This window comes from Canis lupus, chromosome 5 (genome assembly GCF_003254725.2).
Source record: "Canis lupus dingo isolate Sandy chromosome 5, ASM325472v2, whole genome shotgun sequence".
Taxonomy (NCBI): domain Eukaryota; kingdom Metazoa; phylum Chordata; class Mammalia; order Carnivora; family Canidae; genus Canis; species Canis lupus.
Genome location: NC_064247.1, coordinates 28,607,886 through 28,633,380, shown reverse-complemented (window position 1 = coordinate 28,633,380; position 25,495 = coordinate 28,607,886). Strand labels below are relative to the sequence as shown.

The 25,495-nt window shown below is 37.3% G+C and overlaps 1 protein-coding gene across 1 annotated transcript in view; it reads left to right on the top strand.

Moving 5' to 3' along the window:
* The window catches only part of DYNC2H1 (dynein cytoplasmic 2 heavy chain 1), a 339,893-nt gene that overhangs the window by 126,467 nt on the left and 187,931 nt on the right, over positions 1 to 25,495 (top strand). Inside the window, 7 exon segments of the mRNA XM_025465708.3 lie at positions 231 to 329; positions 1,620 to 1,743; positions 10,347 to 10,510; positions 12,252 to 12,371; positions 12,918 to 13,052; positions 14,502 to 14,645; positions 22,754 to 22,843. Coding sequence (XP_025321493.3) covers positions 231 to 329; positions 1,620 to 1,743; positions 10,347 to 10,510; positions 12,252 to 12,371; positions 12,918 to 13,052; positions 14,502 to 14,645; positions 22,754 to 22,843 — 876 coding nt within the window.

Below are 25,495 nucleotides of genomic sequence, written 5' to 3'. Positions count from 1 at the left end.
TAGGACTAGTCTCACTTTACTGTGTTTGAATTTAGTTTTCTAATATGAATTTCTGGTAGCTATGGAATGTACTAATGCAGTGAGAAATTGCACGTTTACTCCCTCCTTGTGTTTCTGTGTTGACGTTCTCCAAAGCCTGAGAGAAAACTCATTCAGTAACTGATTCATCATTTTTAGGAAATTATTTCCATTTGTTGAAAGCTTATAATTTTTTTCTTTTTTGGAACTAGAGTCAAGTATGCCCATTCCTTATAGACCCTTCTTCTCAAGCTACAGAGTGGTTAAAGACACATTTGAAGGACTCTCGTTTGGAAGTGATTAACCAGCAGGTTTGTACTACTTACAGTTTAGGTGCGAGCTAGTCGTAGCATGTTATGGTGGACACAGTTCTGGGTCTGTATTCAGAGGACACACGCAGGCCTATGACTTACCTGGCATGGGACCTGGGGAAGGAAGGTAACTTTTAGCTTTAGTTTTCTTATTTGTACGAAAGGGATGAGGATATTTGATTGCTCTTGTGTGCCAGGCATTAATCCAAGCCCTGGGAATTTACTGGTGAGTAAAGTAGTCACATTTCCTGTCCTCGTGGTGATGTCAGACTGGTAGATTAGAGCATTTACACTAAATTATGATTAAGAACATAAGTATAGGGTCCTAGAAAAGTAAGAGTTTCTAGCTCCATTGGAGAAAGCCTCCTGGCCTTGTAGACTACATGTGGTTTCTCTCAGTGCCTCTTACAACTTCTCATTCCTGTCCTTCACCAACCAGCATCTCCAGTGTGTCCCAAGAATAGACATATTGGTTTGAGAAATGTAGTCATAGTCTTTTTCTTTTTTTTTTTTTTTTGAGGAAGGCATAGTGTATGATTCATTTTCATAGCTATCTTCAGGTGCTTGAGCAATTACCTCTTTTAGATGTATTTCATTTTTAAAATAGGGGTAATTACCTTATTTGTGGCTGTTAAGAATAGCTATAAATTAGATAATACATACAATAATGCCACTTATGTTTGCAAGATTTTTAATAATTATTATTCCAAGTATTTAATTTTTATAACCACAGTTGTGGGCTTGAAGTGATGTTTAAAACTCTCTTTCTAGCAAGGAAGTCTTAAAATTCTTGCCTGGTTACAGAATTTTATCCAGAAGTTCTTTCCACAGTGATTAGACCTATCACACCAAGGAAAGTTGGCTAGAATTCATCACTTGTCTTTCCTCTTCCATTCAGTGTTTGATTTTGGACATAACCAGAATGTTCTTATTAATACTTGGGTGATTAACTTATGTAAGGAATTTGAAAATTCATTTCTGCATCAATTTGAAATATATCATAGTAAAAGATTGAAAAGAGCTATTTTACTATTGTAAAAATCTTTATTTTTTGTGTCTCTTTAAATTATTTATGAAATCTATTTGATAATTTATTCAACTAAAATGATTCATCACCAAGTACTTATAACTAGAAAAGCAATCATGAATGATTTGAATTATTAACATACATATTAAATTTTAAAATATTCATGTTATTCCTATTAATATCTTCCTTCATTATCTGTAAGGACCTTTGTAGATATTGAGGTAATAAAAGAATTAATATGTACTCTTTTTTACTCTTCTCAGGATAGTAACTTTATTACAGCTCTTGAGTTGGCAGTACGTTTTGGGAAAACCCTTATTATACAGGAGGTGGATGGTGTAGAACCTGTTCTTTATCCATTATTGAGACGAGATCTGGTTGCTCAAGGTAAATATTTGACAGTTTCTAGAAAGTAACTATTTTTAAAATTTCCAAAGTAATTATCTTCATAACTAACGTTGACCTTTTTGGTCTTGCCACTGAATCTAATGATATCGAAACTTTTCTGGTTGAATGGTGGGAATGCTGTCATGGTCTAACAGGAATAGCAAAGAAATGAGTTCTTAAAGTGCCTTCAGAGAGGTGACATTGTGTCAGGGTCTTCGAGACTGCTCCCAGGTTGTGATGTGTGACTAGGAAGGAAGACATAGGACTGGGAATAGTCACACTCGTGGCTCAGATGTTTTGCAGGGACAAGATAGAAAGCCAAGTCAGCAAAGAGAAGAAGCACATGGCCTGAAGTTAGGAGTCAAGAAACAAGGTGCAAGCTTCTGAGTCTCTTGCATTGGGATCCCACAGGATGTGCTTGCTCCTCCCAGGACCAGGTTGTGACAACACATGTTGAAATGTCATGTATCAAGGAAGCTTATTGGAAACTCAGTCCCACCGTGTTTACTGAGGGCTGCTTATGTAAGCAATTCTGCCTAGCATGAGACAAAATTCCAGACTCCCTGAACAAAAGCAGGTGCTCAGTATAAACCACATTATTTGTACAAATATTTTAAGCACAGTGAGCCACTCTTACATGAGAACCCTCCCCACATCCAAATTTCCAGGAGCCTGTTGCCAGCAGACCTTCCTAAGGAGAGAGTCTCAGGAGTGCCATGTTTCCTCCTTTCTGCACAGGTGCCTGACCCAGCCCTTGACGATTAGAAAATAATGCTCTTCAACTCAAGACCATGTCATGTGATTATATGTATAAACACGCATATGGCATATGTTTATGCCACATACCTCGGTAGCTCTACAAGACTTAGCTAACACTGTAAGCTTTAAATAGTAATTGGAGTTATTGCAGCAAACCAGGAACAGTGCAAAAAATGCATTCATTGATAACTTGTCATTTCACAAAAAAAATGAGTGTGTTTAGCTTGGCAGTGGTTTCTGTGTTGTGAGGAAAGCTTTAGTGGTGGGACTTCAGCCTTTGTCATCCGGAGTAACCTTCCAGAGTTGGGCCTCTGATCTAAGTCACATCTGCTCAGCTAGTTCTTTGCTGTGCTTTCATAACACCCAGTGCACATCACCAGTGCCCACTTTCATGCCCATCTCCCATCTGACCTCCCCCACCTGCCTCTATCAACCCTCAGTTCTCTATTGTCAAGAGTCTTTTAGGGTGTGTTTCCCTCTCTTTTCCCCCTCCCATATGTTCATCTGTCTTCTTTCTTAAATTCCACATATGAGCAAAATCATAGTTTTTTCTCTGACTGCCTTAAGTCATTTAGCATTATACTATCTAGTTCTGTCCATGTCATTGCAAATGGCAAGATTTCACCCTTTCTGATGTCTGAGTAGTAGTCCATTGTAGATATATTTACCACATCTTCTTTATCCATCTATCTGTTGATAGACATCTAGATTCTTTCTATAGTTTGGCTACTGTGGACATTGCTGCTATAAACATTAGGGTTCAGATGCCCCTTCGAGTCAGTATTTTTGTATTCTTTGGGTAAATATCTAGTAGTACAATTACTGGGTTGTAGGGTAGCTCAATTTTCAACTTCTTGAAGAGCCTCCATACGGTCTTCCACAGTGGCCCCACCAGTTTGCATTCCTACCAACAGTGTATGAGGGTTCCCCTTTCTCCCCATCTGCACCAACACCTGTTGTTTCCTATATTGTTAAATTTAGCCATTCTGACAGCTGTGAGGTGAAATCTCATTGTATTTTTTATTTGTATTTCTCTGATGATGAGTGATGTTGACCATCTTGTTCATGTGTCTATTGGCTATCTGTAGGTTTTCTTTGGAAAAATGTCTGTTCACGTCTTCTGACCATTTCTTAACTGGATTAGTTGTTTTTTTGGGCTATGCTATTTTAAAGGGGAAGTAGAAATGAAGCTTGAGGGCCCTCTGATTTTCTACCTTTAGTCTATGTTTGACCTGTGAGGCCTCATTAAATATGAGCCTCCATCAGCTGTGATTGGTATCAGGTTTTAGCAGTCTTTGGGGCACTGAGAATGAGTGTTGACCCTTGGAAGTTGGATCTGGTGCCAAGTTATTACATTTTCCATCTTGATTGGTTCACATTATGAGTCACTATTTCAGATGATTGTGCAGGGCTCCTTGGATTAATTTGTTTATTTTAGAATTAGGAAAAGAGAGTTAATCTCTGCCCTTACCTTATTCTTCCTGCCTTTCCCCCAGCATTGGACATATTCATATCACAGTAGTTGAAGTCTTTTACCTTCTTTGAGTATACTTCAGTCTGTCCCCTTCCAGAGTGCTGAGTTGCTCGTGAATTGCCATTTTGTCATCATGCATTTCCTGGGGGCAGAGAACGGCTGTCCTAGAACCACATCAAGCAGTCTGTGTCCAGTCTCATTTATGTACCCGCATCCTTCATCTGAGCAATATGAACTGCCTTTCTTCACACTGAGGTCCAAGTAGGTATGGAGAACGGGTTAGAACAGGCTCTTCCCCTCCCGGCCCCCCCACATTTATGCTGTCCAGCAATCTCCTCACCCGTGTTCTGATCGAAAGGAAGGACTAGGCATGCATGGGTCTTCATGTTCTCATTGTTTTGTACTTCGTAATTCATGTGTGCAGTCACTCAACCCATGCAGGAGGTGCAGTGGGCAGTTGGTGAGTAATTGAAGGCAGGGATCAACTAGCTACTTAGAAGTTGTTGGGGGAGAAGCTAGTATAGTTGATAGTTAACTTTCACTAACAACATCATTGATCATTCTGGTCCTTTATGGTTCATTTCCATGTTGGGCTCAAGTATGGATCAGGAATGACAGTAGATATGAAGGTTGGATATTCCGATTGGCTTTTTAGCCCAGATGCTTCCTTTTAAGCATGGTTACTTCATCCGGATTTATGTGTGTGTAACATAGAAATTAAGTTTGTGCTTCATTTTGCTTCTGTTTCTAGTGTGTGGTTTTCCACATGGGTGTGTCTGTGGTAGCTGAGTTGGATCTGAATGGGCCCAAGGCCTGAATACAGCCAGACCAGTGTTTCCTTAACAGGAGAGATTTTGTCCCCCTGGGGACATTTTTGGTCATCACAGTTTGGGAGGTCTATGCTAGCTAGGGCCATCTTAAAATGCACAGGGCATCTCCTCACAACCAGTAATATTCTAGCACAAATTGCCAGTAGTCCTAAGGTTGAAGAGCTGTAAGCTAGCTCCACTAATTCTGACCCATAGTCTCTGTACTGATGCACTTCAGTAAGTCTCACCAGCAAGTGCTTTATTGTCAAGAACACTATCTGATGTCAGCATATTGTATGGAATACTCAATGCTATGAATTGCCAGAAATTTTACCAATGAATAGTGGATGTCTGTAGCATTCCTTTGGATTTTCTTGAGATTATTTGTAGACCTCAGTAATTCTGTGTAGCTGAAGGATAGAGGGGTCAAAGGCAATGATTGATTTGTAATTGTTTAGATTCCATCCAAGGTTGCCCTTGGCAATCCTGCAAGAGTGGCCACACGTTTATTGACCAAATGAATAAGCAGTAGTAAAAATTGCAGGTATGGAATAATATGCTTCTTCTGAAGGGCCAAGAAAGTAACCATTATTCTCTTTCTTTGTGTACAATGACTGTAAAGACAGCAGTTTATTCTTAATGGGCTGTGGATGTCTCCTTTGGGCATCGTCAGTTTGGTTATTTGGTTGGCAGAGTTTTGTTTTTGAACTCACTTACATCTTATCTTTATCATTCATCTTGAGTGGTACTCTATACCATGTGGGCAGTTGTGTCAGCGGAGACCATTACCAAAGTGTTATCCATATAATGGAGTGTTTGGACCTCTGTAGCAGTTCATGTGGTACTTGGATTTATCTAGATCAGATGATAATATATCTTTGAAGAGTTTGGACCTGTAAAGGTATATGACATACAATGTCTGTATCTATTACAAATGTTAACCAAACCAAACAATATTCTCAACCCTGATCCAGGTTCAGAACCAAGACAATAAACATGTAAGTTCAGACTTTCCCTGGAAAGAGAGTAAAAGATAAATCTTGTGCTTATGCCCAATCATTCCATCTCTATGGTTCTCTAAAGTACACTAAAGATTTTGTATCTGGAGAAGAAAATGTTTAAGTTAAGCTTCAGTGTTAACTCTATATGTTAACTCCAGTGTACATCAAGACCAGTGTAGGGCTTTATAGTTCTGCATCTGGAACTTCCTGATAGTAGAATGTGGGACTTATAGCCAAGTGTCTTTTGTAGATGGTGAACCATTTACTTTGAAATTAAAAAAAAAAAAAAAAAAGTCAAAATAATACCTGCATGGTTTACAAAATCAAATAGTACAGAATGGCAGTAATGTGATGTCCCCTGTCCCCATGACTAGTCCTGTTCACCAGAGAAAACCAGTTGTTTTTCAGTTTTAACATTTTAATGAAATGTGTGTGTGCAGTTTATGAATTTTTACAAACCAAATACGCTTGTATAAGCACCCAGGTCCTCATCTGCGCTCTGCAGCCCTCTTGTTTACCTCTCCAGGGTAACCACATTCCTGACTTCAGCATAGAGAGGTTTTGCTTATGTCTGTACATTGCATACACAGGCAAGAACGAAGCAGTTCGGGACTCTTGTGGGCTGGCCTGGCTCTCACAGCCTGGCAGTATTCTCCTGTTGAGTGTGAATCATTTCACAGTATCAGCATCACACAGGCCATTCTGTGACCATATTCCTGTCTCAGCCTCAAAGCAACAGTACATCCCTTATCACACAAATAACCAGACATCTTCCTGCCCCACTTATTTGAGGGACTTCTGCTTTACTTTTTTTGTTTTTTACCAGTTATCACGGTGTCCCCCTCCACTTCTCTTCCCTCCTAAATGTTATTAAGATACCAATCAGAGGATTGTCTGCATCCGTTCCCCAGCAAAGTTGCTTGCACTCACCTACTGTAAGCCCCATCCTGTGACAGGTGCCCCCATAACTGTCTACCTGCCATGGCACAGTTTCTCAGGGGAATCTGTCTTTAATTTCAAACTGCTAGTGAACAGGATTTGTTTGTGTTCTACAATTTGTGTGTGTGTCAACTGGGCTAAAGTTACATATTTTTTAAGTGTATTTTTTCATTTCATCCAAATTGTCAAATGTACTGGTATATTTTTTATATAATGTTCTCATAACGTTTTAATTTTGGTTGAATTTGTAATGATGTCTCCCTTTTTCTTGATGTTGATAATTGTCCTTTTTTATTTCCTTGATCCATCTTCAGTAAGGGTTTATCAGTTTTCAAAATACCAACTTTTAACTTTGTTGATTTCCTTTATTTTTTCATTTTTTTTTGTTTCAAGTTTTTATTTAAATTCTAGTTAGTTAACATACAGTATACTATTGGTTTTAGCAGAATTCAGTGATTCATCACAGCCAGTGCTCATCACAAATGCCCTCCTTCATGTATCTTTCTTGTATTTTTAAACTGGTTTTTGCCTTTTATTATTTAATTCCTATTATTTGTCCTTAGATTTCCTTTGCTATTCTTTTTTTCTAGATTTTTGAGATGGAAATTCAAGATGCTGATATTTCATCTTTTTTTTTTTTTTTGATATTTATGTCAGTAAATTTCCCTCTCATCCCTTCTCCAGCTTCATACCATGGGTTCTGATTTCTTCTTTGATTCACTGAATTACTGAGCTCTGTTGTTTTTATTTAATTTCCAGGTACTTGGGAGACTTCCTAGTTCCATTTCTGTGATTGATTTTCAGTATAACTCATTGTGGCCAGAGAACTTATTCTGAAGTATACCGTTATTTGAATCCTGTTGAAGCTTTCTCTATAATTGGACAGTTCATTAATTTTTCCATGTACTTGAAAATTGTGAAATTTGTCCTTGTTTAATTTTTTCTAAAGCCAGTTATGTCAGGTTTGTTAAATGTAGTGTTGTTTTCTGTGTCTTTACTCTTTTTTGTTTTGTTTTTCCATTTATTGAGAGAATTTCTTAAAAGTTCTATGATTTTTGAATTTTTTTCTTTTAGTTCTTTTTTTTTTTTTTTTTAAAGATTTTACTTATTTATTCATGAGAGACATACACAGAGAGAGAGGCAGAGACACAGGCAGAGGGGGAAGCAGGCTCCATGCAGGAAGCCCAACCCGGGACTCGATCCCAGGTCTCTAGGATCACGCCCTGGGCTGAAGGCAGGCGCTAAACCGTTGAGCCACCCAGGGATCCCTTTTTAATTTTAGTTCTTGGTTTAAATATTTTGAAACTGTTTTGGGATGCATACATGTTTGAAAATTGATTACCTTCCTGTTTGGGTTATTTTCTTTATGAAATGTCCTCTCTTTTCTCCAGAAATATAGCAAGTTTCAGAGTCTGATATCAGAATGATTACCATCCTTTGAGGGGCTTGTGTTTGCATGATAATGCTTTTTATTCTTTTACTTTGAATTTTCTGTTGGTCTTGTTTCTCAAGGATACCTCTCTTCAGTTTATCAGTTGGTTTTCATGCTCACCCACCATGCAATCTTAGTATTTTTTCATGTAACTTAATGCAGTTAACTGGTTCATATGATACCTAGTACAGTTTTGTAATTAACCTGATTTTTTTAATGGTCACCCTACACATAACAGTAGATATCTTTGACTTATTATTTTACTACAAATAAATATTTTGCCACCTTTCCCTGCCTGCCTTTGCATTACTGTTGTGATACATTGTCATGGTCACATGATATTATAATTACTGTTTTTAAAATCTGTATTTATACAGATTGATCCTTTCTAATGTTCTCAGATTCTCCCATAATTTTCATTACCCTCTCATCTACATCTAGGTTATTTTTCTTTTTTAAAATTTTAATTCCTGTTTAGTTCACAGGCAGTGTTCTGTTAGCGTTGAGTGTGTGATGCTGTGACTCAGCACTTGTGTGCACTGCTCAGTGCTCATCGTGGCAAGTGCTCTTCATCCCCATCCACATTACTTTTCTTCTGTCTGAAGCATTTCTGAAACTTCTTAATCTTATTTTTGAAGGAAAAAATTTTTTTCTGCGTGACATGGAATTTTGGGTCGGTATTTATTTTCTTTAGCACTTTAAAGTTTTTATTCCTTCATCTTCTAGCTTCTACCTTCATCTTTGGAGAAATCACCTGCTGTTTTTATTGTTGCTCTTTTATAAGTGATGTGTCATTTTTCTCTAGTTCCTTGTCATTGGTTTTCAGTGGTGTGATTATGAGGTCCTTAGGTTTGGTTTTCTTTGGACTTACCCTGCTTATGTTTTCTTGAGCCATTCCAGTTGATGTAGAAGTATTTCCTTGGACTTTTAAATTTGTGTTTTTCTGATAATGATGTGATTCAGCATTGTTTGATATTATTTTTAGGGCATTTGTATATCCTTTCTCATAAAGTGCTTATTGAATTATTTCCATATTAACTTAAAAGGTTTTAAGGAAAATTTAAAAATCTATTCTGAGGTTCTTAAAAATTATAATATTTTTCTTAACCTTTGAAAATAATCTTTGAAAGTGTGTATTTTGTACTTAAAATTTTAATTATTGGCAATTTGAAATTATAAGTTGTGGATATAATTGCTGGTTCATTTCTCTGTTATATAATGGATGTCATGTTTAAAAATTTTTTTTGAATATACTCTTTTGAGGCAGAACTTCTTTTATTAGTTTAACTTCTCAAATCCCTGATATCCAGTAGTCTGAATAAATCCTTTTCAAGTTAATAATGGGCATCTTCGCAATTACTCATATATTGATAATCCTAGGTTTTCATCAGCTCACTGTCTTTAGTACATCTTTTTTTTAATATTTTATTTATTTGACAGAGAGTGAGTGAACATGAGCAGGGGAGCAGAGGGAAAGAGGGAAACAGACTCCGCACTGAGCAGGGAGACTGGTATGGGGCATGATCCCAGGACCCTGAAATTATGGCCTGAGCCAAAGGCAGATGCTTACTGACTGAGCCACCCAAGCTTGCTTTTAAGTAGTACATCTCAAAAACTAGTACAATGAACACTTAAAAAAAAAAAAAGATATATTTATTTATTTGAGAGAAGGAGGGCGGGGGGGGAGAGAGAGAGAGCGAGCACGCTCAAGCGAGTGAGTGCTCCATCCTAGGATCCTGAGATCATGAACTGAGCAGAAGGCAGATATTTATTTCACTGACTGAGCCACCCAGGTGCCCACAATATACACTTTTTAATGGATGAATTCTGTAGAGAATAGCATATAATTGAGTTATTTTTTGTCATCTATAATTAGTCACTTCAGAACAATTTGGAATGAAACATAATTAACATGAAAACCATACTGCATATATGTATATATTTGTTTGATGTTTCAGTATCCTGAGATCGTCTTAATAATGGTTAGCCCTGTTTGTATATGTGCTGATTAATAGGACATTCTGGTTAATAGTCTCTTGGGTAGCCAACTGCTGCTATTCTGTACTTTTCTGAAAACCCTATGCTACCAACTATTTAGAAATACTGGGAATATAAATTATATTCTTTAATGACATGAAGCAAAAGACAGAATATTGAGACCAACTAATTATGTCATTTTAAACAAACAGGACCACGTTATGTGGTACAAATAGGTGACAAAATTATTGACTACAATGAAGAATTCCGCCTTTTTTTGTCAACAAGAAACCCAAATCCCTTCATCCCACCAGATGCAGCCTCCATCATTACAGAGGTTAACTTCACTACAACAAGAAGTGGGTTGCGAGGACAGGTATGTATGGACAATAATAAGTGACCTCAGAAATCTTCTGTAGCTTTGTGTACTCATTAGATATATATTTTAAAAATATTTCATTTATTTATATATGAGAGATATAGAGACAGAGACAGAGATATAGACAGAGGGAGAATCAGGATCCCTGCAGGGAACCCGATGTGGGACTCAATCCCAGGACCCCAGGATCACGACCTGAGCCAAAGGCAGATGCTCAACCACTGAGCCACTCAGATGCCCTCATTAGGTATTTTGAATTGGAATCTACTATGTGGAAGTGACTGGCATTTAAACTTTTGAAAATATCTTGAAAATATATTTGCATTCAGGTTTACTTTAGCATTTGTGTTAGACTTACACATTTGTTGTTAACATCGGAACCCTGCTTCCCCTAGTGTCACGTTAATTTTATGGTCTATTTCTGTCATGAGTGATAGAGTTTGAGAGAGAGAAGAATTCTATATTAAGATCAGCTACTTTTTCTGTTTTAATTGTGAAAACTGAAGTTTAAATGTGAAAATTGCACTTAATTGACCTGTTCAGCTGGTTGAGGGAGGGTGTTCGATTCCCCATCTGACATTTTTTTCCCCACCAATACATACACTTTTTTGAATTTTCATATTGTCTATGATGTATTACAATTTAGAACATTATATGAATCTCAAAATGATTTTTTATATCTAGGCTTTTACTTATATAGTTCTTCATTCATTTTCCTTTTAAAGAAAGCTATCATGCCTGTTGACTTTAAGTCATTCTATTTTTACTCCTCTAACAATTGTAGACTTTTCCTCTTTTGATTTAATATGATAGCATGTATACTTGTTACAATTTTTACTTATTTAAAAAATTTTCCTTTAAAATATTTTTTCTTGCAATAACATATAACTTACAACATGTATTTTTATGGATAGTATCTTTTGACTTACTTGATGATACTTCTTATAAATAAAACTGTGAAGGGATTACTCAACGCATGGCCCAGAATTAATTGACGAAGTTGCTCATTCTGTCTAAAAGCTTTCCATCCCCACACTGTTTAGATTTGTAGTAAGAACCCCATGCAGATGCTTATCCAGCAGATTAGCATTCCATGTTTAATGACTTGCCAGTGTTGTCCTCTAAAGTTTCAAAATGAAGAATCTAATGTAGCATTTTAAAAATAGCTTTATTAAGATTCAATTCATCCACTTAAAGTGTGCAATTCACTGGTAGACTTGCAAGGTCTCATGGTAACTCTGTTTACCATTTGGAAGGACGAAGTTTTCTTTCCCATCAACAACATGTGAGGCTTTCACTTTCCCCCATCTCGCCCACACATGTTAGTTGACTTTTTAATTGTCCCCATCCTAGTGGGGGCGAAGATGTATCTTGTTGAGATTTTGAGGATATAGTATTTCAAGTAAGATCTTTTTTTACTTCTTTATATGAAATACTAGCCACTGAAAAAAACTAGTTTCCATAGTTTTTATATATTTAATTTTAGAACTAAATATTGTATATTGATATGTTAAGTAATACAATTTCTTTAATATTTTATTGATTAGTTTAACTATTTTGCCCCTTTTTTTGTCAGAAATAATTGTGAAGTGTCTCATGTTTAACTAGAAAGAATCAAATGAGATACATAATATAATAATTGTAATATTTGATCAAACACAAGGCCTATTTCTGGGGAGTTTGTTTTGTTTGAACTTTACTGCCAGAATAACTTTGACTTAAAAAAATTTTTTTTTAGCTTTTGGCTTTAACTATTCAGCATGAGAAACCTGACTTAGAGGAGCAAAAAACAAAACTGTTACAGCAGGAAGAAGATAAGAAAATACAGTTAGCCAAGCTTGAGGAATCTCTTTTAGAGGTAAAATTTAGTTATTCAGGATCCTTTTTTATGTTACATTTTAAAAGTGAATTAACAGTTTTAAAAATTTAACAGTACCTTCCAAATGTTTTTGGTTGTGTCAAAGACATGTCAATATATATCTTAAAGTCAGAATTCAAAGAGAAAAAAATAGATGTCTCGGAATACAAGACCATTACTTACTTCTTAAGTAATGGTAATTAATGTCTAAGACAAATGATTTTTCAGTAATACTGCTTTTATACTGCATTATTTCACGAATATGTGCTCAGAATTTCAAGAAGTATTAAAATATAGCATGAAATTATGACTTAATAGGTAACTTTAAGTTTTTATTTTTATTAGATTGATAAAGTTAATATATATACAGTGCTTTGAAATAGTATATAATAATTTTCTATATCATTCTTATATAAATGATGAAATTCTTTTAAAGTAATGTTTTTATGAACATCATCAGTAATGAGAGCTAATGTAGTCTTCTTTTAATTGGTTATTTTAACATGTATGATAATGTTCACATTATTTTATTAATTTTTGCTGCAGACACTTGCCACATCCCAAGGGAATATTTTGGAAAATAAGGATTTGATTGAATCTTTGAATCAGACGAAAGCAAGCAGTGCACTTATTCAGGAGTCACTTAAAGAATCTTACAAACTCCAGATTTCCCTCGATCAAGTAATTATTTCCTTTTTTTGTGGTCTTCTATCATGTTCTCTTAAGCTGTTATGTTAATATGATTAAACAGTGTAGAATCAAGACTTCAGGGGAATGACAGATAGAAAACAAGAAAGCTCCTGAGAAACACCAGAGCTGTGGGTCTGATCCTGCTGTAGAGAGGGCACTGGGATGCGCAGCGCATCAGGAATATGGCCGGCCGGCCGGCCTCTGCTGACTTGTAAAGTTCTGGAGCTACAGTTCTGTACTGAAGTTGAGAGTGTTAAAAATGAGTGTTATGAGCATCTGTGCCATTCCTAGAATGCTTTAAAATTAAAACATGTTAAATATATTAAGTAAGAGTTGTAAGTATCTTCTCCATTAAAAATACTTTTCTTCCCTTAAAATGCTATGGCTTAAAATGATTTTTGCCTTTCTTTTGATAATTCCTTTTGCAAAATTCTCACCCAAGTTGAAAATGATACATATTTTCATCGCCTACATCCTAGTGATTGTACCTTGCTTGAAGACAAACAGACGCCCAGACAGATTAGTGTTCCTCTGAATTTCCAGGCTACAGCCTGACCAGGGTACTTACTGAAATCCTTTCATTCTTTGCCAGTCATCTCAGTGACCTGTTCATGTTTTCCTTTCAGTATTTTTCAGCCCTTGCCCAAATTGTCCACTTACATGTTATCACTTTCTCACTTGGGAAAGTGTTCTGTTGAAACCAGAATACGAGCAGATTAATGGACCGCTTCTCATCCATTACCTGGTTGTCTCTGCCAGGGATGAGCTCGGCAGGTGTGGTTATCTGTTATTTTATTTTTCACTGCACAGGATGAACTTCCTGGCCTTCTCCTTCTGAGCAGGCATCATTGAGTCACACACGTAATGTTACCAGCATCATGTTTGTGATCCTGGCACTTGGATCAGAATGACTCTCAGAGTCCTGTTCAAAACCTGAGGCCACTTACCTGTAGGATCTCTTCTTTACTCATCCTTTACACCCATCACAGCAGAAGGCCTGTGCCACTGGCTTATTCTGTGCCAGCGTTGAACAATGCCAGGTGCTTCCTTACTTGATGTGGAAGTTACAGTCTCTGGTCCCCCGCATGCTAGACTCAGGATTGTCATTCCCTCCTCCGCAGGGGTGCCATGCCCTTGCGTTACCCGAAGTGGCTCTCTCTTGAAATATAAAATTGTGTCATTTGTACTTGCTCATGATGGTCCACCTGTGAACCACTCCTACTTCTGTAATCTGGGGTTTAGAGAATTATTTAAATATATCACCCTCAGGTTTATAAGAGTAAGAAAAACTAGATGATATTATCCCTCTTAGTTACACAGTTCTAGGATTGGTTGTCTTCACCTATTGTGTGTACTTAGAAGTGATAAGAGCACAACACTGGGAATGGACTGGTCTGTAGGGGGCAGTAACACGCTAGCACTCAAGTGTTTTTCCCACAGGAGCGGGACGCTTATCTGCCACTGGCTGAGAGCGCCAGTAAGATGTACTTCATTATCTCCGACTTGTCCAAAATTAATAACATGTACCGCTTCAGTTTGGCTGCATTTCTCCGACTTTTCCAGCGTGCTCTGCAAAACAAACAGGTATGCTCTCCATTACCCTGTGGCTAGGACTGAGGAACACAGATCACTTGACTAGGTACTTATTTATAGTAATAACTTCCAGAGAAAACTGGTTTAGAATCATATTTCAGAAGACCACATGTAACAACCTAAAGTTCAATTTGCCAACATATAGCATAACACCCAGTGCTCATCCTGTCAAATGCCCCCCCTCAGTGCCCGTCACCCAGTCACCCCACCCCCTACCTGCCTCCCTTTCCACCACCCCTTGTTCATTTCCCAGAGTTAGGAGTCTCTCATGCTCTGTCACCCTCACTGATATTTCCGACTCATTGTCTCTCCTTTCCCCTTTATTCCCTTTCACTATTTTTTTTTTTTATATTCCCCAAATGAATGAGACCATATAATGTTTGTCCTTCTCCGATTGACTTATTTCACTCAGCATAATACCCTCCAGTTCCATCCACATTGAAGCTAGGTATTTCTGTTTCTAATGGTTGAGTACTATTCCATTGTATACATAGACCACATCTTCTTTATCCATTCATCTTTCGATGGACACTGAGGCTCCTTCCACAGTTTGGCTATTGTAGACATTGCTACTATAAACATTGGGATGCAGGTTTCCTGCCATTTCACTGCATCGGTATCTTTGGGGTAAATCCCCAGCAGTGCAATTGCTGGGTCGTTGGGCAGTTCTATTTTTAACTCTTTGAGGACACCTCCACACAGTTTCCAGAGTGTCTGTACCAGTTCACATTCCCACCAACAATGCCAGAGGGTTCCCCTTTCTCCACACCCTCTCCAACATTTGTTGTTTCCTGTCTTGTTAATTTTCACCATTCTCACTGGTATGAGGTGGTATCTCATTGTGGTTTTGATTTGTATTTCCCACTTGATGGCCAGTGATGCGGAGCATTTCCTCATGTGTCTCTTGGCCATGTCTATGTCTTCTTTGCTGAAATGTTTGTTCATGTCTTTTCCCCATTTCATGATTGGATTGTTTGTTTCTTTGCTGTTGAGTTTCATAAGTTCTTTACAGATCTTGGATACTAGCCCTTTATCTGATAGGTCATTTGCAAACATCTTCTCCGATCCTGTAGGTTGTCTTTTAGTTTTGTTGACTGTTTCTTTTGCTGGGCAGAAGGTTTTTATCTTGATGAAGTCACAATAATTCATTTTTGCTTTTGTTTCCCTTGCCTTCATAGATGTATCTTGCAAGAAGTTGCTGTGGCCAAGTTCAAAAAGGCTGTTGCCTTTGTTCTCCTCTAGGATTTTGATGGAATCTTGTCTCACATTTAGATCATTTATCCATTTTGAGTGTATCTTTGTGTATGGTGTAAGAGAGTGGTCTAGTTTCATTCTTCTGCATGTGGATGTCCAATTTTCCCAGCACCATTTATTGAAGAGAGTGTCTTTCTTCCAGTGGATAGTCTTTCCTGCTTTGTCGAATATTAGTTGACCATAGAGTTGAGGGCCCATTTCTGGATTCTCTATTCTGTTCCATTGATCTATGTGTCTGTTTTTGTGCCAGTACCACACTGTCTTGGTGATCACAGCTTTGTAGTACAAGCTGAAATCTGGCATTGTGATGCCCCTGGCTGGTTTTCTTTTTCAATATCCCCCTGGCTCTTTGGGGTGTTTTCTGATTCCACACAAATCTTAAGATGACTTGTTCCAACTCTCTGAAGAAACTCCATGGCATTTTGATAGGGATTGCATTAAATGTGTAAATTGCCCTGGGTAGCATTGACATTTTCACATTATTAATTCTGCTAATCCATGAGCATGGAATATTTTTCCATCTCTTTGTGTCTTCCTCAATTTCTTTCAGAAGTGTTCTATAGTTTTGAGGGTATAGATCCTTTACCTCTTTGGTTAGGTTTATTCCTAGGTATCTTATGCTTTTGGGTGCAATTGTAAATGGGATGGACTCCTTAATTTCTCTTTCTTCAGTCTCATTGTTAGTGTATAGAAATGCCACTGACTTCTGGGCATTGATTTTGTATCCTGCCACTCTGCCGAATTGCTGTATGAGTTCTAGCAATCTTGGGGTGCAGGCTTTTGGGTTTTCTATGTACAGTATCATGTCATCTGCGAAGAGGGAGAGTTTGACTTCTTCTTTGCCAATTTGAATGCCTTTTATTTATTTTTGTTGCCTGGTTGCTGAGGCTAGGACTTCTAGTAATATGTTGAATAGCAGTGGTGAGAGTGGACACCCCTGTCTTGTTCCTGATCTTAGGGGAAAGGCACCCAGTGTTTCCCCATTGAGAATTATATTTGCTGTGGGCCTTTTGTAGATGGCTTTTAAGATGCTGTGGAATGTTGCCTCTATCCCTACACTCTGAAGAGTTTTGATCAGGAATGGATGCTGTATTTTGTCAAATACTTTCTCTGCATCTAATGAGAGGATCATATGGTTCTTGTTTTTTTCTCTTATTGATATAATCTATCATGTTGACTGCTTTATGAGTGTTGAACCAGCCTTGCATCCCAGGGATAAATCCCACTTGGTCTAGGCGAATAATCTTCTTTAAATTTTTTTTTTTAACTTTTTTATTTATTTATGATAGTCACAGAGAGAGAGAGAGAGGCAGAGACACAGGCAGAGGGAGAAGCAGGCTCCATGCACCGGGAGCCCGATGTGGGATTCGATCCCGGGTCTCCAGGATTGTGCCCCGGGCCAAAGGCAGGCGCCAAACCGCTGTGCCACCCAGGGATCCCTAATCTTCTTAATGTACTGTTGGATCCTATTGGCTAGTATCTTGTTGAGAATTTTTGCATCTGTGTTCCTCAGGGATATTGGTCTATAATTCTCCTTTTTGGTGGGGTCTTTGTCTGGTTTTGGAATTAAGGTGATGCTGGCCTCATAGAACGAGTTTGGAAGTATTCCATCCCTTTCTATCTTTCAGGACAGCTTAGTAGAATAGGTATTGTTTCTTCTTTAAACGTTTGGTAGAATTGCCCTGGGAAGCCATCTGGCCTTGGACTTTTGTGTCTTGGGAGGTTTTTGATGACTGCTTCAATTTCCTCCCTGGTTATTGGTCTGTTCAGGTTTTCTATTTCTTCCTGTTCCAGTTTTGGTAGTTTGTGGTTTTCCAGAAATGCGTCCATTTCTTCTGGATTGCCTAATTTATTGGCGTATAGCTGCTCATAATATGTTTTTAAAATCGTTTGTATTTCCTTGGTATTGGTTGTGATCTCTCCTTTTTCATTCGTGATTTTATTAGTCTTTTTTTTTTTTTTTTTTTTTAATAAGGCTGGCTAATGGTTTATCTATCTTAATTCTTTCAAAGAACCAGCTCCTGGTTTTGTTGATCTGTTCTACAGTTCTTCTGGTTTCTATTTCATTGAGTTCTGCTCGAATCTTTATTAACTCTTTCTCTGCTGGGTGTAGGTTTTATTTGCTGTTCTTTCTCCAGTTCCTTGAGGCGCAAGGTTAGCTTGTGTATTTGAGTTTTTTTCCAGGTTTTTGAGGGATGCTTGTATTGCGATGTATTTCCCTCTCAAGACTGCTTTTGTTGTACCCCAAAGACTTTGAACAGTTGTATCTTCATTCTCATTAGTTTCCATGAATCTTTTAAATTCTTCTCTAATTTTCTGGTTGACCCTTTCATCTTTTAGCAAGATGCTCTTTAACCTCCACGTGTTTTAATTTCTTCCAAATTTCTTCTTGTGAATGAGTTCAAGTTTCAAATCATTATGGTCTGAAAATATGAGGAGACAATCCCAATCTTTTGGTATCGGTTAAGACCTGATTTGTGACCCAGTATGTGGTCTATTTTAGAGAAAGTTCCATGTGCGCTTGAGAAGAATGTGTATTCAGTTGTGTTTGGGTGTAAAGTTCTGTAGATATCTGAAATCCATCTGGTCCAGTGTATCGTTTAAAGCTCTTGTTTCTTTGGAGATGTTGTGCTTAGAGGATCTGTCATTTGCAGAAAGCACCGTGTTGAAGTCTCCCAGTATAAGTGTATTATTATCTAACTATGTCTTTACTTTGGTTGTTAATTGATTGATGTACTTGGCAGCTCCCACATTAGGGGCATAAATATTCATGATTGTTAGGTCCTCTTGTTGGATAGATCCTTTAAGTATGATATAGTGTCCCGTCTTCATCTCTTACTACACTCTTTGGGATATACTTTAATTCATTGGATATGAGGATGGCTACCCCTGCTTTCCTTTAAGGGTCATTTGAATGGTAAATGGTTCTCCAACCTTTCATTTTCAGGCTGTAGGTGTCCTTAGGTCTAAAATGAGTCTCTTGTAGAGAGCAAATCGATGGGTCTTGCTTTTTTCTCCAGTCTGAAACCCTGCACCTTTTGATGGGGTCATTAGGCCCATTCACGTTCAGAGTTACTACTGAAAGATATGAATTTAGTGACATCATGATACCTATTCAGCCCCTGTTTTTGTGGATTATTTCTTTGGGCTTCCCCTTTCTTTTACCGAGTCCCCCTTAATATTTCTTGCAGAGCTGGTTTGCTGGCCCCATATTCTTTAAGTTTCTGCCTATGTTGGAAGCTCTTTATGTCTCCTTTTTTTCTGTATGAGAGCCTTGCTGGATAGAGTATTCTTGGCTGCATGTTCTTCTCATTTAGGACCCTGAGTATATCCTGACAGCCCTTTCTGGACTGCCAGGTCTCTGTGGAGAGGTCTGCTCTTAATCTAATATTTCTCCCCATATAAGTTAGGGATCTTTTGTCTCTTGCTGCTTTAAGGATTTTCTCTTTATCTTTGGAATTTGCAAGTATTAAAGGTTGAGGTGTTGAACGGTTTTTATTGATTTTAGGGGGGATCTCTGTATCTCCAGCATCTGAATGCCTGTTTCCCATCCCAAGTTAGGGAAATTCTCAGCTATGATATGTTCAGATATGCTTTCTGGTCCTCTGTCCCTCTTGGCGCCCTCTGGAACCCCAATTAAACATAGATTTTTCCTTCTGAGGCTGTCATTTATTTCCCTTTACCTTTCCTCATGGTCTTTTAATTGTTTTTCTCTTTTTTCCTCAGCTTTCCCCCTTGCCATCAACTTGTCTTCTATGCTGCTCACTGTTTCTTCCACTTCATTAACCCTCATCATTAGGACCTCCAGTTTGGATTGCATCTCATTTAATTGATTTTTAATTTCGTCCTGATTAGATCTGAATTCTGCAGTCATGAAGTTTCTTGAATCCTTTATGCTTTTTTCCAGAGCCACCTATAGCTTTATAAGTGTTCTTCTGAATTGGTTTTCTGATACTGAATTGTAATCCAAATTCTGTAACTCTGTAGCAGAGAGTACTGTTGCTGATTCTTTCTTTTGTGGTGAGTTATTCTTTCTAGTCATTTTGCTCCGTGCAGAGTGGCTAAAAATGAGTTGTATTGTTCGAAGCGCAAACTCTTCTCTCTATAGCATTCCAGCTGTTCTCTCATTAAATCTCAGGTTGAATTCATAGGTTTTCAGGACATTTTAAAGGTATCTAGGTAAGTTGGTGGGGACAGGTGACTTGGGGACTCTAACTCATCTGCCTTCTTGCCTCGCCCCCTCACTTAAACTGTATCTAAAGAAACTCGCTCTTTGATTGTATTTTATGTTCTTAAACTATCCCAGTGTGACAGTCTTAATGGAAATGATTTAAATTCTGAGTACAAATTAATAAGGAATAGATTATCATTAATATGGTATAAAATCAAGAAATTGTCTACATAATCTCATTACTTTCAGAAAACAACATTTAAAATGTCATTGTTGTGTCATTTGAGGCTCTACCGTGTGCTGGGAATCCTTTTTGTTAGTGGGGATATAGGAGTGTCTGCTTTACCAAGTTTGTGTGCTTAGGAGAGGGAAGCATATACTAAAGAATGTGAACTGCCTTACGCAGAAGATGTCACACTGTCTTGAAAATTAGCATTCATAGATTTCATACAACTTTCATGCCGTGAATAGAAACCCACACAACATTTTTGAGAGACAGTGAGGCTACACAGTATGGGCACTGTGACCATGTGGTATGTGGACATTTTCCTGATTATCTCTGCTGAATATACGATTATCCCCAAACCTGGCAGATCGGACAGTGTCTCCTTATGCTCGTGGTTTCTGTGGGTGGTTGGGTCAGGGCCCAGCAGAGATGACCTACCACTGTTTCACAACATCTGGGACCTCAGTTGGGACTGAGGGGAAGAGATGGAGAGGCAGGGAGGAGGGTAGCTCTGCTTGCGCATCTGGTGCCCGCTCTGCTTGTGCATCTGGTGGAGTGCGGGTGGAGGGGGTTCGGTGAGGAGGACTACAGCCTGCACCTCGCCACACAGTGTAGTGGATTTCTGGTAGGACATCTTGGGGGCCAAAACTGTATTCCAGGCCGTGAGGCAGAAGCTTTTGTCACTTGGCTGGGACGGTATCACCCATGCTGCATGCCATTTGGTGGAAGTTGACACAAACCTACCCATGATCAAGAGGTTGGGGCGACACCTTCCCTCTTAAAGCAGGATCGCAGATCATGTGGTTATGTTTTAGGACAGCTACACATATTTATGGTTTACATTTTTTCCAGTGTTTTGCTTCTCTAGTTTTTTCTTGGTTAAATTTCCTAGACTTGGATGACTGGGACCAAAGTGCACATTTGTAGACTTGCACACAAATTCCGTCTTGCTACCTTTGGAACGTGCTGTTGGCGAATTAAACGGAGGCAGTTGGAGTGCTTTTACATCTGTATCTTCACTAACATTGGATTGTATATCTATCTTTGAATAATTTTTGCATTAAAAGTTTCTCATAAATTAGTACAGAATTAGAAGTTCATTTTAAATTCCTTCTTATCCTTTAGTCAGAAAATATTCATGTTAAAGGTCAGTGACTCTGCAGGAATGTGAGAATTGATAAATAGGTGAGCAGTTTTGCCTGAACCCAGTGAGAACGTTGGTTATTTTTTGTTCTTTACAAAAGTCTGTAGCTTAGGAACTATTGGGCTTTGATAGTATGTGTAAGCATGTGGTGTGCACATGTGTGTTTGGTTTTATTTTAAAAAGCAATATAATCTTAAATATGTAGAGTAAAAAACCTGCTCTGCAGTGTCTTAGAAATCTATTAGATTTTAGGCTATGTACTCTTTCTCACAAGAGAGCATCTTTTAGTGGATCCAAGGCTCATTTCACATGCGATCTTTGTTAATAAACATAGGGATGAAGAGGATGTCCGGCACATGAACTGTAATGATGAGCTCTCTCATTAGAACGTTCTGCTCATGGGCCAGCCCAAGCTTTGGTGCATCCGTGCCACTGCCCGAGGTTTTGTCCCTGGGGCACATGTTGCACTGCTTATCCTTGGTGGATTTCTCTAAACTGTTAACATTGTTTTACTAGATTTTTTTCTTGTCAGTTATAGACTTAAGGTAACAAGAAAATTTAGCCTAAACATTATATCAGAATTGAACTTTTTCAAGGCGTGTGTCCTGTCCTTCTCATCTACCTGAGGTGAGATATAAAACTCTGTCACTCTTAGGGAATAGTCCAGCGATGACAGCTTCCTCCTGTTCATCTACCAAACCTTTCTGCAATCAGCAAGGGAAATAGCTGTTAGGGATATTTTTCAAAGCACAGTGATCCTGTACAATGGAAGTATGAAAACAGATAAGAAAGTAAAGGTGGTATGATTTCTTAAACAGCATGTACATCAAAGTTATTGTTCATCCTTAGTTATGGAAAGCATGGTTTAAGTTGCTTAGGCTCTTATAATGAAAGTGAGAACATTCAGTATTAGCTGGTTCTGGTCACTCTGTTTTGAGGCTGGATGGATCATTGTACTAGTAATGAAATGGGATTCATCCATACTAATACATTATTTTTAATGCTGTTAGGTATCAGAGTGGTATCATCAAATTCATTTCATATTGTATTATTGGAAATGGACTGTAATTTTCATTCATTGAAAGCCTTCATCCGTTAAAGAAAAATACATCAAGTATTTTTATCGTAGTAGTATACAGATTTAATGCACTTAACCTGTTTGATCACTTGAGTTGACAAAGATAATTATTCCAGAATCAACTTTGAGTCTGAAGGAACAGTTTAAAAGTGCGATTAAGCAATGTAGTGTCATTTAAATGTTTATAAATTTCCTAATGATTTTTCAATTTTCAAATGTAATCTAGGATTCTGAAAATACAGAACAGAGAATACAGTCACTTATCAGCTCATTAAAACATATGGTCTATGAATATATATGCCGTTGTCTGTTTAAGGTAAGAAATACTATTTTTTCATGTGTAAGATACTACCTATACTTTGATTTATACAGTATTAGAGTTAAATTATATAACCCTTTACCTACTAGAAAGGTATTGAAATTGACATTTCTGAAACTTTCCCTGAATAATGTCCATTGCTAAGTAGAACATCTTATAGCCTTCCAGGAGGTGGTTGGGAGGGAGAAGGATGACATGCAAATGAGAGCATGCCCTGGGTGGTCCAATGTGGCTCTGAACACCCAGCAGCCCTTGACGCAGGACATTATGATGGGTTGTATAGGTCATTTTCTAGCTGGGGTTTCTCCGCCTCAGGACTGTTGACATTTTGGGCCACAGTAGGATTTACTGTGGCGGTCTGTTCAGTAGCACTTCCTTCACATATTTGCTAAAATCAAAAATGTCTTGACACTGCCAATGTCCCTTAGATTGAGGACAAAATTGGTTCCTATTCCTGGCATTAGGAAGCAAACTAATGCCTGATCCTGAGTTACAAAATTTGTCACAGACGTCTTCACATTACGAGGGCTCCCAAGGAATATAAAATGAAATGTACTTTAAAAATTTTTGAATATTATAGAAAACAGAAGCTTTTCACTTAGGAGTTTGGTTTTTTTTTTTTTTTTTTTTTTTTTTCAAGTACCAGTCTTTGGGTTTGGGTTGAGATAAGTTGAGGAAGAGCTTTGTAAAGGCAATTAACTATGTGAGAGAAATAGTGTTAGTATGGCACAATTATGTAGGGTTCTTAGAAAATCTTTGAAGAGACACAGTTAATATGTTCTTTAGAAAGGGATAGTAGTGTTTATGAGTATAGTGACAATGTTGACGATCCTTACTTGAGACTCACAGACCTTTAGTCGGGCATTTCTGTAGGATGTTTCTTTAATGAGAACTGTGACGATACCTATATAGATCTGTGGAATGTATGGGTGTATTTTGGAGGTCTGATGGTTAGCCGTCCTAAAAATCACCTGTTTGGATCTCAGTTTTAACTTGTATACGTTGAGGAATTATAAGCAGATGATCTCAAAGTCCATTTTGTCCCAAAAATATTATGACCCTAGATAGATAAAAGGATGACATCTCTAACATTTGTGTAATATGTTACTGCACATAATACTTAAAAATGTTTATTACACAGACACAACTTAAAAATACTTTCTGAAAGCATTTCAAACTTTATGAAACTATATGCACATACAGAAAACTATGTAAAAAAAAAACAACCCTCCATTGTTTCTCCCCATTCTGATGCTTCACTCCATTGGAGTAAACCAGTCCAAGGCTTGATTGGTTCCTTCCAGTCCATTTCCTTTCTCTTCAAGTTCATGTGTGCAAATAAACTTTTTCTTTTCCTTATTACATATTTTGTTGTGTTGCATCTCTTTTATAGTGACAGGTCCTGAAGATGTTTCCATAAGTAGAATATACTAACCTCATTACTTTTAGTGCTTCTGTGGGATTCCATAATATGGTATGCTAGTTTATCTACTACTCTGTTGGTGGATATTATTGATGTATTTTTGCTATTATGAGTGACCGTGGTGAAATTCTGTAAATCTATCTTTATGTACATGTGTAAGTATTTCTATTCATTAAATTTCTTCATGGAAGAAGTATAATTTCTGTCCAAGACAAAATGCTTTCCAAACTTTGTTGAATATTATCAAATTGCCTTCCAGAAGTTTATCAGTTAATAATTTAACCCACAGAGTAATTAAAGTATCTCCTTCTTTGCATCCTTGTTTCCTTGTTTTTCTATTTTTCATTAGATTTATTTATTTTTTGATTGCTATGTTATAGATTTTTATGATTAGTTTTTAATGTAGCTTTAATCTCTTATTTTTCTAGCAAATATATTAAAGCGGCAAAGTTTCATTTCACTCACTCTTCTAATATATTTAATGCTTTTTTACTTTCCTTTCAAGACCTATACACTAAAATAGGCCATGATTTGTGAAAATATCACAGACCTGAACTTATTTTAAGGTGCCTCCAAAATCCTTAGGGAAGTATATATGTTATAAATAAATATTATTCTTGAAAAGTGTTTAGGTGAAAAGATCAACTTTCATAAAGATTAATAGTGTATTAGGTATTTCCTGTTTCTAAACTATATATCTGTGCCTCTGCTTATATATTCTTATTTTTAGTAATAATACATTAGATATACTGATGAGATTTAAATCCTTATGTATTTTGTAATGTAATTAGGGGTAGATATAATACATGTTCAGTACCAAAATGATTTAATATATCAGTGAAGTTTAGTTAGGGTTACTTCTTTTAAGTCACATTATCTTTTAAAATACACGTAAGTTGGGCTACAGCCAGCATTTTATTGCATGGGAGGAGAGCTTGTAAGGTTGGACACTTTTGACATCATAGCGCCCAAGTGGAATTTTTTATTGCTTGTCTGGAGAGATACTTTTCTGTTGTGAACAACTTCACTCATTTTAAAAAAGCTATCATGTATTATTCTTACGACCTATTTTAATCCACTGATTAAATATCTGGTTTATAATATTCATATTTTTTCATCAGTAATATTAAAGTTATTCAATGTGAATTCAGCATTCTGTGGAGTTTCAGTATTGAATCACAATTCAGAAAGCACATTACTATTAAAGCAATGAGGTACATTATCAT